The sequence below is a fragment of the Pelodiscus sinensis genome, chromosome 1 (assembly GCF_052426305.1).
Source record: "Pelodiscus sinensis isolate ZL-2025 chromosome 1, ASM5242630v1, whole genome shotgun sequence".
In the NCBI taxonomy this organism is placed as follows: Eukaryota; Metazoa; Chordata; order Testudines; family Trionychidae; genus Pelodiscus; species Pelodiscus sinensis.
The window spans coordinates 304,585,680-304,599,057 of NC_143052.1; the positions used below are offsets into that span (position 1 = coordinate 304,585,680).

Genomic DNA, 13,378 nt, shown 5'->3' on the forward strand with positions numbered 1-13,378 from the left:
AGCCGCAAATAGACGAATACTGTTTGCTCTTTAATGTTTAATTACTCCTCAACATGTTTTTATTGTCTCAAATCCTGTTTGTATGATATGATGTACTGACAGCATAAAATTTCTTAAAATAGATCATGCTTTATTTCTAAACAGGTCTGAAACAAGTAAACCACTCACGGTGTTGGGGCAGGCCAGCTGCCATTTTAAAACCAAACTCTCAAAAAGAAAAGCCATGAAAAAGAGGTTTACTTACCTTTCATAACTGTTGTTACTCATATTGATTCCATGCTATGGGTAGGTGTGTCCACATGCAAAGTCACTGGAATGTTTTGTCTTAGCAGTATCTGCAGGGCTGGTATCTGTGATCATATGCTAATATATGAGTTCCTTCTTGCCATCTACTCTGACAAAGGGAAAGGAGAGCAAGTCATGGAACACACATGAGCAACCATCTCAAAGAACAGTTACAAAAGGTAGGTAATCATCTTTTATTCTTCCAGTGTTTGCTCATGTCAATTCCATGCTAGATGACTCACTATCAGTATTCCTGGAATTGGGTGCAGAGTTAATGGTCATGCAGCTTGCAACAATGATCCGAAGCCAGCAACATCCCATGCCTGTTGAGTGATGCCATAATTGGATGAGAATGTAGGGACTGAAGATGACCAGGCAGTAGCTCAGCAGTTATCCTGAATCAGCATCTGCACTAGAAAGGCACCAACAAGGTATGAACTCTGGTGGAATAGGCAGTTATAACTGCAGAGGCATATTTGCCTGTTCCAAACAGAACCTGATGCAGGCTCTTATCCACAGAGATATTTTTTCAGGGGTAACCAATTGGCCTTTCACTCTGTCCACCATTGTGATAAAACTCACAGTAGGGCTTAGTTCTTGCAATATAAAAGGCCAAGACACACCGAGAATCCAAGGTGGGCAATCTACATTCCTCACTAACCTTCAGAAAGAAGACTGGTAGACATAGAATGATGACACTACATTTAGCAGAAAAGCTGAGTGTGGCCACAGCTAGAACTTGTCCTGTTCAGCCACGTAAGCAGCTATGCAGGGTCACTAGGTTTGTATGCAATAATCAGCTGTGATTCTGGAAAATTAAGTCTGGTCAGAGCAGGAGCTGTAATGGTGTTGCTACTGAGAGGTCTGACAGCGTGCTGAACCAATTCTGGTGCAGCCACAACGGAGCTACGAAAATCACTTTTGTCTTGTGTGATCTTTAGCAGGATCCTCTGAATCAGCTGAATTGGCAGAAAGGTGCACAGGAGCATCAATGACCACAGACACATAAAAATGTTGGGCAGAGGCCCTCACCCAGCCCTTGGAGAGGGCAGAAACAATGGTACTTTCTGTTCTGTCTGGACGCGAACAGGTCCATCCACCTGAGCAGTATTCCACCTTTGGAAGATCACACTGACCACTTCTGGGTGGAGTGACCACTTGTGACAAGAAAAGAAGGACTCACTGAGGAAATCTGCTACTGCATTCCAGGTTCCCGGAAGATGTGTGGCCACAAGATGAATGGCATGCTGCACACAAAAGTCCCACAGAAGGCCTCCTGGAAACGAGCTGACAAAAAGATGTAGAACCTCACAGTGGTACTGTCCATAAGGATCTGGACCACTCTGCCTACAAGATAGGTACAGAACACATGACATGCCAAGAGTTTCCTTATGTTTATGAAAAATGAATGATGATCCTGCATGGTGAAATTGCCTACTTGTGCTGCCTGTCCCAGGTCTGAAGCATTGTAGACCAGAGACAACAACAGAGATGGGATCACAAAGGGAATCTCTTCAAACACTGATCAAGCATTTAACTACCACCTTTGAGATGATCAACCATAACTTGAAACTGTGACTATGAAGTCTATATTGTGCTGGCCAGAGACATACACCAACATCAAACATTTCTGAATGAGTCTGAGATGCAGGCACACATGCCAGAACGCATAAGTAAATGCCATCATATGGCAAACAGCAAAAGGCACACTCAGGTGTTTGTTAATAAGAGGACTCTCAGATGGATGATAAAGTCTGAGATTGCCTGGAACTTGGAGGAAGGCTCTGGCTTGGGCCATTTCTATAAACACTATCTGCTGAACCAGGAAAGGGGCTGAATTTTGTTTGTTTCTGAGCTGGTTTAGATCCAGACAAGTGGACCTCACCAAGTGAAGGCTGCGTTGCACCTGAGTTTGCAACCTGCCTCTGTTCAACCAGTCCTCAAGGCAAGAGTAGAGCTGCATCCTTTGATGCCTCAGGTAAACAGGCACTATTGCCATACACTTTGGGAACACTCTTGGGACTGTCAAGATGCCAAAGGGCAAGGTTGTGAAATGGTAGTGGTGTTGGCACATTATAATCCTGAGGAACCTTAGAAACTTGTCCACAGAAAATGGAGATATGAGATAAGTGTCCTTCAAATTGAGGGTGGTGAAACAGTCTCTTGAATCCAGACAGGAAATAATAAGAGGCCAGAAAGACCATGCAAAATATCAACTTCTTGAGGTACATGTTAAGGGGAACACAGGTATAGGATGGGTCTGAGGTGTCTTTGGCCTTTGGGAAAAGGAAATACTGAGAGTAGACACCCCCACTTTTCCCTCACATCTCAAGGGAATGCCTCTACAATCTCTACCCTTAGGAAGGTTTCCACCTTCTGGGCAAAACTTTGCTCATGAGATGGGTCCATGAAGATAAGGGAAGGAAGGTGAAGAGGGAGCAGTGGCGGAAAACTACAGGGAGTGTCCAGCTGACACTGTGCTGAACACCCAATTGTCCAAAGTTATTTGGATCTATGCAACAAGGAAGAACAGTCGGTTAAAAAGGATCCATTCAAGAGTCCAGTCTGTCACCCTGAGGTGTACTCTCAGGGTATGTCTAGACTGCATCCCTCTGTTGACAGAGGGATGCAGATTAGGCAGGTCGACATTGCAAATGAGGCATGGATTTAAATATCCTGTGCCTAATTTGCATAAACATGGCCGCTGCATTTTGCCGACTCAGCACTTTGTCGGCAAAAAGTGGCAGTCTAGAAGGGGATCTGTCGAGAAAGTAAGCCTTTTTTGACAGATCTCTTATGCCTCCTGCAAGGAGGTTTACAGGATCTGCGGAAAAATGCTTTCTTTCTCGACAGATCCCCCTCTAGACTGCCGCTTTTTGCTGACAAAGTGCTGAGTTGGCAAAATATGGCAGCCATTTTTATGCAAATTAGGCACGGGATATTTAAATCCCTGCCTCATTTGCAATGTCGACCTGCCTAATCTGCATCCCTCTGCCAACAGATGCATGCAGTCTAGACATACCCTCAAATTGCCAGTCTTGGGCTGTTACAGTTCCTCACAGGCCCTGGGGGGGTGAATGAAGCAGACAAAGTGTGACACCAATGCTTAAAGTTCCTATCTCTGTCCCTTATTCTACAGGAGTCTTATCTCAGAGCTCCCAAGAACCTCGACAGAGGAGGAGGACGAAAGACCTCCTAGATGCCTGTACAACTTCAAGGAATAGAGAGTGGCACTGGAATCAGAGATGCTCAATACAGAAAGGGCCCTGAACAGCTCCAACACTGATCTGAGGGCGGCTTCCATTAAGAGGGCTGTTAGCCAATTGTCTCTTTCTGAGTTCTTAGCTTTAAAGGTCATGCAAACGTGGCACTTAACCCTTATATGTGATTCCCCCAAGCCCTTCAAACAGTTTGTAAGGGAATCACTGACCAGCATCGACTTTGAGCAATTCGTGTGTGACTTGAAGCCCAGAGATCGGGCATACCAGATCCTTGGATGGACATCCCAACCAACTAATTACACTAATTCAATTACAGTACTAGCACTAAGTACAATAACTATGAGTAACCATTTACAGAATAGCTCAAGAGAAAAACTGTCACGCTTGCAAAGAAAGAGAAAGACAGGCATTCTAATCAATCATCACAGGCAGTAAAAAGAAACTGAGGTGGTGCAGGGCTGGTGGCACCTCATATACCAGTACATGAGCGCAAGACTCCTAGGGTCACTGGAACCAGCCCTACAGAAACCGCTAGGGGAAAAAAATCTGACAACTATACACATAAGTGCACACACACTTAGCAAGGGATCAACATGAGAAAGTACTCAAAAAACATTTAATGCCTTACACATTTAATGCCCTAGAATTGCAAGTTCCCTGCCCCCAAGTTCTCATTTCCCTTCTTTACATGTTTAGCTCTCACTCTGTGGTGGGCATATGAGGTGAGGGTTTCCACCAAACGGGTGAAAAAAAGAAGGCTGCAGGGATTTAGTTGTCCAGCCCAGCTGCTCACCAGTCCTAAATGCGTTGCCTTCTCTGACATGGAGTTGTGCAAACTACTTCTGAGCTTAGAGTGTGTTGCTGGTGCATCACGCTGTGATGTGGGAGAGGGAGCAAGAAGCCAATGTTCTTTCAGCCAGTAAGACAGGAATTGCTGGAAAAGTTCTGTTGGGCTCTATCCTCCTCCCTTAGCTGGTTGTTACTGTCCCAGGAACTGCAGTGTGAGTGCCTCCACCTTCGCTGAAATACCTGCCTTCAGCTCGGTGGCAAACTTCAAACTTTCTTCCTGCCTCTCAGCATGGTGTTTTTCCAATCTTTCATTCCTCTTCTTCTGGTACCGGAACTTCTCTCTAAAGAATGTTGAACATGAGTTCTTCACAGAAACACTTTCTTCTGGAATGGTCCTGAGGGTATGCTGACTCAGATATGGAGTTTGTGAAGAACAGCAGGCAGTATAAGTTGAGGGTCCTAAAATATAACAACAGAGGGATATTTTTAAAGACGTTCTATGGAGGGCAACAGACTTAATAAGTGTGGGACACCAAGGCCATAAAATATTAACAATTCTAAAGTGAACCTACACATATTGTGAAAGGGATGCTTCAGTCCTCACACTGCCTCTCAACATAGCTTTGTTACAGTTGCAGAAGTGCATAAGCAATGATAATTTTAAAATTAAAACTGCTTTGTTAACATTTCCTAAGTAATTGCCATAGGAGAGGTGGGGAAGAGGAGTATAGATAGTATCCTCGCAGGAAAATGCTTTTTCTCTTATTTTAGCCTTTCATATTTTGGAAGACATAACAGCTCACTTGGTGCCCTATTTGACAGAAGGAGATGGTATTCCAGACTGCTTCAGGGAATCCTGCAGCATATGCAACAGAAATATTCAAGCAGTGACCAACAGCACATCTATACAGGAAGGGCTGGAACTATGCTCTTCTCCACTACGTGACAAACTATCTGAGTTGTAGCTTCAGGAAAAGTTTGCAGCAATCAGCAGCCAGATTGGATCCTAATCCATGATGGAATAAACATGATGGACACAGGCCTTATCCTATTCTTGCTGAACATAAAAATCTCTGAAACGTGCAGTTTGAATCCAGGCATGGATTATTGCTAACTGAAACTAGATAGATTTGGAAACAGTATACTGCTTCCCTAACATACACACTGGCTACGTCTACCCTGGCCCCTTTTCCAAAAGGGGCATGTTAATTTCACAGGTCGTAATAGGGAAATCCGCGGGGGATTTAAATATCCCCCGCGGCATTTAAATAAAGATGTCCGCCGCTTTTTTCCGGCTTTTAAAAAAGCCGGAAAAGAGCGTCTACACTGGCCCCGATCCTCCGGAAAAAAAGCCCTTTTCCGGAGGATCTTATTCCTACTTCTAAAAGCCGTGCTTTTTTTGAAACCGGTACACACCGGTAGAGTGTACCATTTCCTTTTTGGGGGAGCACTCACCGCTTTCCCCTGACACAGCCCCCAGCCAGCCATGGGAGCACTCACGCCGCACGGAAGCCTACTCGGGACAGACGGCAATTAAAGGGGCCATGACTGGATTTCGGCCCAGACCTCCCAGGCTTTTTTGTTTGTTTGTTTGTTTTGCTCAACAAATTTTCAAACCATCTGGCAACCCTACTACCAGCAACTTTTTTTTTAACAAAAAAAAGCACTGAAGTAAAGTAAGAATGACTAACAAATCTGTTTGACTTAACATTTACAGTACAGATAGGTAAAAGTCTGGAATTCCAATTTACTATTTTGAACACCACAGGGTGGGAAGGATGGAGAAAGAGAAGTTGGGGTTGCCTAGACCCTGATACAATCCAACAGAGGTGACAGTTGCTGGTGCAGAGTGGTGCAGCAAGCAGGTTAGTAAGAACTGACCACCGTTACCAGCCCACATACAGTCAACATTAAATGTCACTGCCGCTTCTCCCCTCTCCCCCACTCCCTGCAGAAGCCCTGCTGTAGGGTCTGGCAGGGCCTCCAATGGGGAGGGGAGCAAAAGGGGCAGCTGTCCCAAGGCCTGCTGATTTCAAAGGGTTGGGGCTCCCAGTCACCACAAGACAGGAGTCTGGGTCCTTCAAATCACTGCAGGAGCCCTGGGACTCCTTGTTGTTGCTACTACTGGGTTAGCTGGAGGAAAGGTCCACTTCCAGCCCCACACTTTCTGCCCCAAACCCTGCCGGCTCTGGGGGCCCAGAGCCAGGCCTTTACCAAAGATGCTAGCATGCTGCAGGGTACACTGGTAAGTCCTGGAGTCTACTTCCACCCCTGTAATCCATCATTAGTGTTCAAATGGTGCTAGCCCGGGCTTAGTGTTTTTGCATTGCTCTTTAATCAGAAATTGATCTCATTACAGTGATCACAGAATCCTAGTACTGGAAGGGACCTTGAGAGTCCAGTCCCCTGCCCTCATGGCAGGACCAAGCACTGTCTAGATCATCCCTTATATAAACTTTTAATTTGAATCATACACTTACCAGGGCTCTGGAGTGGCTTGTATCTCCACCATGTTTTCAGCAGGTGCAACTGTGCGCTTCCTCGGTGTAAGAGGTCCAAACGAGCTCCTTCATGAGTGAGATTTTGCTGTTGATCTTGTTCCAGAGCCTGCTCTGGAACTTGTTTCATTAAAAGTCACTTCTGATCATGTCTGGGAGCCTGTCTGGGAGGCTGTCATAATCCTGTTATGATTCTGTCTGGGAGGCTGCAATCAGTCCCCATGTCGGATTCAGGGGCCAGAAGTGCTCCATCACAGCTCACCAGGTCATCATGAAGCACAAGTGGTTCTGTGCTGGGTGCAGTACTCAGGACCTAGTCAAAGTCATCATAAAAATGGGCATGTTGTTTGTAAGTTGCCTGAGGTGTGACTTTTATCCCAGGTCTTCCTGATTCAATCTTTAGTCTCTTAATTCACTCCCCGCACTGACTACCAATTTGGAAAATCTGCAGAGACACCAGCTTCTTAGCTATCTTTTTGCTTTTGCTCAAGTCCACAGTTTTACTGGCTTTGTACCACAGATTCACGAAAATCTGGCTATGTTCACATGACCAGGAAGCCGCTCACTTAGCAAAAAGCTTCACTGGATCACTCTCCATTGAAAACCCTTCAGGATCTCTGATACTGTGCTTGCAAACTGGAGTTCAGAAAACAATGTGTTAACACTGACCTGAGCTGCTGCTCTTTGCAAAGGGAAGTGTGACTTCAATTTCCAATAGATTTGCACTGCAGACTGTCAACACAGAGAGGACTAAGGAAGTTACTCCAACGAACAATGGGATATATCCAATGAAAAGTTTCCATTCCAAGTGATATGGCCTTTTATCATTTTCTTGTGAGAGTTTATTTTTAGAGCACAGTGATTTTCTGGGTTCACTCACATAATTGCTATCAGGCCATTAAGTGTACTGGATGAGATACAATACTGAACACACAATGTACAATATTTTCAAGCACCACTGATTTTCAAGTTGATGGTATGTATAATATGTAAAAAGAGGTTTTCTTTTCAATATCAAGTACAATCTTTTTACATTTTCCTATGCAACATTTACTATGGGTAATGCAATAACTATCCCACTCTCTCAGTGCTTAGAATATGTATGAGATATTTCTAAGGCACCTACAACCCCAAATATATATATATATATATAACTTCCATTCTGACACAAGCTGTTTTTGTGTTACTGATTACAACATGAAGAATAATTTATCCTACCTACAGTCATACATAATATTATCTGCTAGCAGAATTTCTTTGTCTAATCTGAAAAGCGCACGGGTACAGGTTAATCAAATATGTTGCCATATAATTGTCTTTGTTGATAAACATGAAGCTATCACACCTGTCATGCAAAATTGAGTACTGAGGAGAATAAGAACTGTACATACACAAATGTATGATAATATAGGCCTTTAAATTCCGCATCCCATTGCAAGACTGGGTATTTTTCAGCCATCTCCCATAATCTCAGAGGAAAATCTGACTCTGCAGGGTGGGACTATCACTGTGATCAGCAAAGCTTAAAATCCCACTTCTTTCCACATTCTTTCAAATCTCAACATGGACGGTGAGAGGAAAGAGAAACTACCAACACAAACTACCTACCTCCTAGTTTGGAAGTGAGTAACAAGACATCTTTAGAAGCAGTAAGTTATCTCTCAGGCTGTCAAAAGCTACTTCCCTCTTTGGTGCTGCAGAGAGCAGCAGAGCTTGCAGAAAGGACATAAATGAAAGAGGTAGCAGAGCTTGCAGAAAGGACATAAATGTAAAGCAGTTGGGCAGGGAGGGACAAAGCTTATTAAAATTGAAACTAAAATCCTATTATTTTAGTGCAAGTTCTTAAATATTTATTGGATATAATGTTAATACAAAAAACAAATGTTCATGCTGTTGATTAATTATTACAGTACACTAACTGCTAGCTACTTTCAATTAATTTTTGAATTACATGTAGCTCCTAGAATGTACAGTCCTCACACTTTAAACACAATGCTCAGGAATCAACATTTCAAATTGTTTTGCAAATTTTATAGTATAAAAATTAGATACCATTTAAAAATTCTGAAAATCTTCACATAATGCACATTTTTATTAAACAAACTGGCATATATTAATGAATATAAATTCATTAAAATTTTACTTTTTCTATAAAATGAGACCTAACACTATTGTCTTCTCAATTATTAAGCTTTTTTGTTCATTTTTTTGTCAATTGTGTTTAATTGTGTAGTTTATCAAGTTTCCATTTATATGGAAGATGAAACAGAGAGCATATTTAGTCATCAAAACCACACAAACACCGCACTTCAATCCAGCAAAATATTCAATCAGTAATCCTACCTGAAAATCCCCAGAGAAGCTGTTGGGCTAGAATATAATCAAATCGTTTTTTAATAAAACATTCAAAATGCAAGTGATTTGAATATGATCATGCTAAATATAACAGTAACAATCTGCCTCTTACAATAAAAGAACATATTTTATGGAATGAAAATGGATTTCGATCATTGTATGGAACACTTCAATAGTCATAACAAAACCATTGTCTTTCCAGATCGTCTGTCTCCTGACCTGGCCCGATAGGAAGATGAAGTAAATTCTGTAAGCTCTCTCTCCTCCCAAGGTAGCTGGGAGGGGCTCCTGTGTTGTTTTGCCACAAAAGGAAGAACTGCAGAAACTTTCTGCAGAAGCTCTTTGGTTTTAATGACAGCTAATTAGCAACAGGCCCTATAAGCTAAATATGTGTTGTATAAAGAAATATTTCGTTATATCAATCTTAAATTTCTAGCCTTTCATTATCATTGGCAGTTCTCTGGCTATTGTATTATAAGGAAAGATAAGAACATTTGATGTTCCTTCTCTGTAAGATATACCTTACTTTGTATAACTATCTTCATAATAATTGTCTTATACTTATTTCCTCTGTGAACTGAACAGTCCCAACCTTCTAGTCTCTTCTTGTATGGAAATTTTGCGACGCCGCTAATCATTTTGGCACTTGTCTTTAAATCCCTTCTATTTTTGTTGCATGTTAATATATTAAGAGAGATGTATGTGATCACTTGTCCCATGCAAGAGATGCAGATCACCAAAGGATGGATACCTGAAGGACTTCAACTCAGTAAAGTGAGAGGAAAAAAAGCAGGAGCTACCAAAGGAAACGGTGAAAAGTCAACCAAAGAAATTAGAGAAAAAGCACAGGAGTACACAATCACAGAAGCTTAAAAAAAAAAAAGAGGACATCAAGAAAATTTAGATAAAGACTATCAAAAACAGCAAACTGGTGTGACCTTTCTAGTATTGCCAGGTGTCTGGTTTTTGCCCGGACAGTTCAGTATTTTGGCCTTCTGTCTGGTAAAAAAAAACAGAGAATACTGGACAAGTAAAATGTCTGGTATTTTCTGTTTTCCTCTGTCGGAAGGCTGGTGGCGTCTGCAAGGGTGGGGGGAGCGAGGTAATTTAAAGGCCCAGTGGCTCAAAAAGATGGCCGGTGGTGTCTGTGAGGGTGGGGGGGAGTGAGGAACGTGGTAATTTAAAGGCGCAGAGGCCTTTTTTTTAAAAAAAAAGATGGCCAGCGGCGTCGGCGGGAGCGAGGAAATTTAAAGTCACAGCAGCCTTTTTTATTTTTCTCAGAAAGATGGCCAGCGGTGTCTGCGACAGCGGTGGGAGCGAGGTAATTTAAAGGCACAGCGACCTTTTCATTTTTTGCTCAACCAATTTTTCCCTGCCTGTCTGGGGAATACTATGTGCAATTCTGGTGTTCATACCTTAAAACAAAAGTTGATTAATTGGAAAGAGTTCAGAAAAATAGAGAAAGATGGGTTTCTTTTAAATAGCTTAAAAAACTTGGGGGAAAAAAAGGTCCTGTAGCACCTTAAGCTACGTCTAGAATGCAAGCCTCTTTAGAAAAAAAGGGTCTAGACTACAACCAGTACTTTCGAAAAAGCAAGTTGTTTTTTCCAAAGAGAGCACCCAGGCAGTCTGGATGCACTCTTTCAAAAAAGCACAGTTTGCATTACATAGCGCCTTTTTTCGAAAGAGCACTTTCGAAAAAAGGCGTTATTCTTAGTAAAACAAGGTTTGCCATGGACAAAAAAACTGCAGAATTCTTTTAATTTACTTTCGAAAGAATGCAGCAGCAGTCTAGATGTACGTAAAGTTTTTTCGAAAAAAGGCCATTGTTTTTGAAAAAAGCCTACAGTCTCTAGACACACCTCTAGAGACTAACAAAAATACAGATTAATTTGGTTAGTCTCTAGAGTGCTACAGGACAACTCATTGTTTTTTAAAAACATGGCTATCCCTCTGACAAACAGCTTGTTCACTGAAAAATACAGTTTGAGTTGACCTGAAACAATTAATGAATTTTACATGAATTCTCTGAATAATCATCCTGAAAAATTGTTAGCGTCCCTTCTAATCTTTAGCCTACCCATTAGGGCACATAGCCAAAATGTGGGAGACCTAGTTTCAGTTCCCTGCCTCTTTCTGAAATGAACAAGGGATCTGAACTTGTTTCCCTGACCTCCTAACCACCAGGCTATGGGATATAGAATTAGAGAAACGTAGGGCCAGAAAAGACCTCAATAGTAATAAAAAAAACCAACAAACAGTCTGGTAGCACTTTATAGACTAACAAAACATGTAGATGGCATCATGCGCTTTCGTGGGCACAGCCCACTTCTTCAGATGACCAGAGTTATGAGTAGGGGATATGAAAACTCGAAATAAATAAGAGAGAGGAAAGGGAGGAGGGAGAAAAAGAAAAAAGGAAGGTGTGTGTGAAAGGGAGCATCATTAAGTATCTGGAGAATGGGTACTTAATCCTAAGCAGATGACTTATTTATAATCATATAGAAAGATACCACCATTTCTTCCCCATTTTGTTCCTCTAGCTCAGTTCCAAAAAAACCATTTAATTTGACTAGAAAAATAAATTGTAGACTGTCAGAAAATCGAAAAACTCATTTATCTACCTCTACAGAAAACAGCTACAAGAATTATTCAAGATCTGAGAAACTTGCTTTAAAATATGGAAGGTGAAAGAAGCTCAACCTAGTTAATTTATCTGAAAGAAGGGTAAGAGCTGACTAGAACAGTTTGTAAACACCCAGGCCAGTGGGGGGAGGGGGGAAGGAAGAGGGACAAAGAGGGCAGTTGACTCAGGGCCCAGTAATTCAAAGGGGCCAGGGGCTCCAGCTATCATGCGCCTAGAGCAGTGTTTCCCAATTGGTGCTCCGCGGAACTCTGGGGTTTCGCGAACTGAAAATAGGGGTTCCGCAAGGAGCCGGCACTCCCCTGCCCCCTTTGAAAGAGAAAGAGCCTGCTAACCAATTTCTAAAAGAAACAGCACACTTGTTTCCCATTCCACCCTGGCAATGAAGAGGCGTAGCGAGGCGGGGGGAGAGGAGAACAGTTGCTCCCAGCCAGCATACTAGGGGAGCAGCTCCAATTGTCTGGCTGCCCGGAGCACTTCCGGGTTCCCGATAGTGCCGGACCACCAGGAGAGCCGGAGCACTGGATGCCGGACCAATGGAGTTTTACTGTATATCTATATCTATCTCCCCATCAGTCTCTATGGTGGCACAGGACTACTCATTTTTAACATAATTACATACACATCAGGATGTATGCACTTTAAAGTAACCATATGCTACTTTATTGTGAATCTTCATCCTTCTTCTCTTCCCCCTTCCTTTTTGCCAGTTTTTGAGTATTGTTTGTGTTATATTGCATTCAGATTGCAAACTATACCTATTTTTGTATGAGATGCTTAGCAGATTTTGTATGTTCAGTTTAGCCTTTAAAATAATTTTCTTTTTAAGTGTGAGTTTTAATCAGCTTCCCTAAACTATTCTAATTCAAAATTAAATTAAGGAAATAATAGCTTTTAAGTAAAGCAAGCCACACAATTTCTTCTTAATCTCATTAGTATCAATCTATTTTTTGTAAGTATGAGAATACAAAAAATCTTAATATTACCTCGGCTTTTGGCAGCTTCCTTCAAAGCAATTAGAACTTGAGGTTTCAGATTATCAGAAAGTAATCGTCCTTCAAGACCTGGGAAGAGGGACCTAGCATGCCATTAAAAACAAGTATTTATCTTAGTATTCTTATCCACATCATACATGTTGTTCAATAGTCTAAAATATCATAAAATAGTTATACAGGTACATGTCTATATATTTTGAAGTTTTCCTTTCCTACTATATTCTTATAAAAATAAATGATGTATATATGAACAGAGAATCCAAACAATGTTAACTTAATAATTCTGTACGTTTGACAGGTGACTGAAGAGCATTCTTGTTAAAGTTACAAGATTTACAGCCTAAAGGAATCCAGATTGAATTTAATGTAGTTATTCTCTACAAAAAGACTTTTAAAATAACTTCCTAGAGTTCTATGAATCTCAGCTAACTGAGATCAGAGTATAAAGATATACAGTATGTAATTGCTAGCACTGAAAACTCCACTTGGGTCCTGAAAGTTAAGCTGTCTCTTCCTGGCTCTGAAGCCACCACCAATAAATAATTGTAAACCACCAATAACCATAATAAAGGTTGAATTTACATTTTATGC

General features: G+C 41.6%; 1 protein-coding gene and 1 long non-coding RNA gene across 8 annotated transcripts in view; one reads left to right on the plus strand and one right to left on the minus strand.

Annotated features, from left to right (window-relative positions):
• Positions 1 to 13,378, minus strand: part of SACS (sacsin molecular chaperone) — a 164,752-nt gene that overhangs the window by 15,987 nt on the left and 135,387 nt on the right. For 4 of the 7 annotated variants that reach the window (XM_006138876.5, XM_006138875.4, XM_014581461.4 and 1 more), the window contains 2 exons: positions 12,779 to 12,870; positions 9,137 to 9,163 (listed from right to left, as the gene is read on the minus strand). In XM_006138876.5, coding sequence (XP_006138938.3) covers positions 9,137 to 9,163; positions 12,779 to 12,870 — 119 coding nt within the window. Of the gene's footprint in view, positions 1 to 4,299; positions 4,755 to 6,775; positions 7,058 to 9,136; positions 9,164 to 12,778; positions 12,871 to 13,378 lie in introns of those variants that run through there. The other 3 variants (XM_075919275.2, XM_025179372.3, XM_089775516.1) reach the window with 3 other exon arrangements.
• On the plus strand, positions 9,141 to 13,222 carry LOC142826540 (uncharacterized). The gene is made up of 4 exons (XR_012900738.2): positions 9,141 to 9,419; positions 10,430 to 10,469; positions 11,781 to 11,875; positions 13,086 to 13,222. It is a non-coding gene; the product is annotated as an uncharacterized LOC142826540 (long non-coding RNA).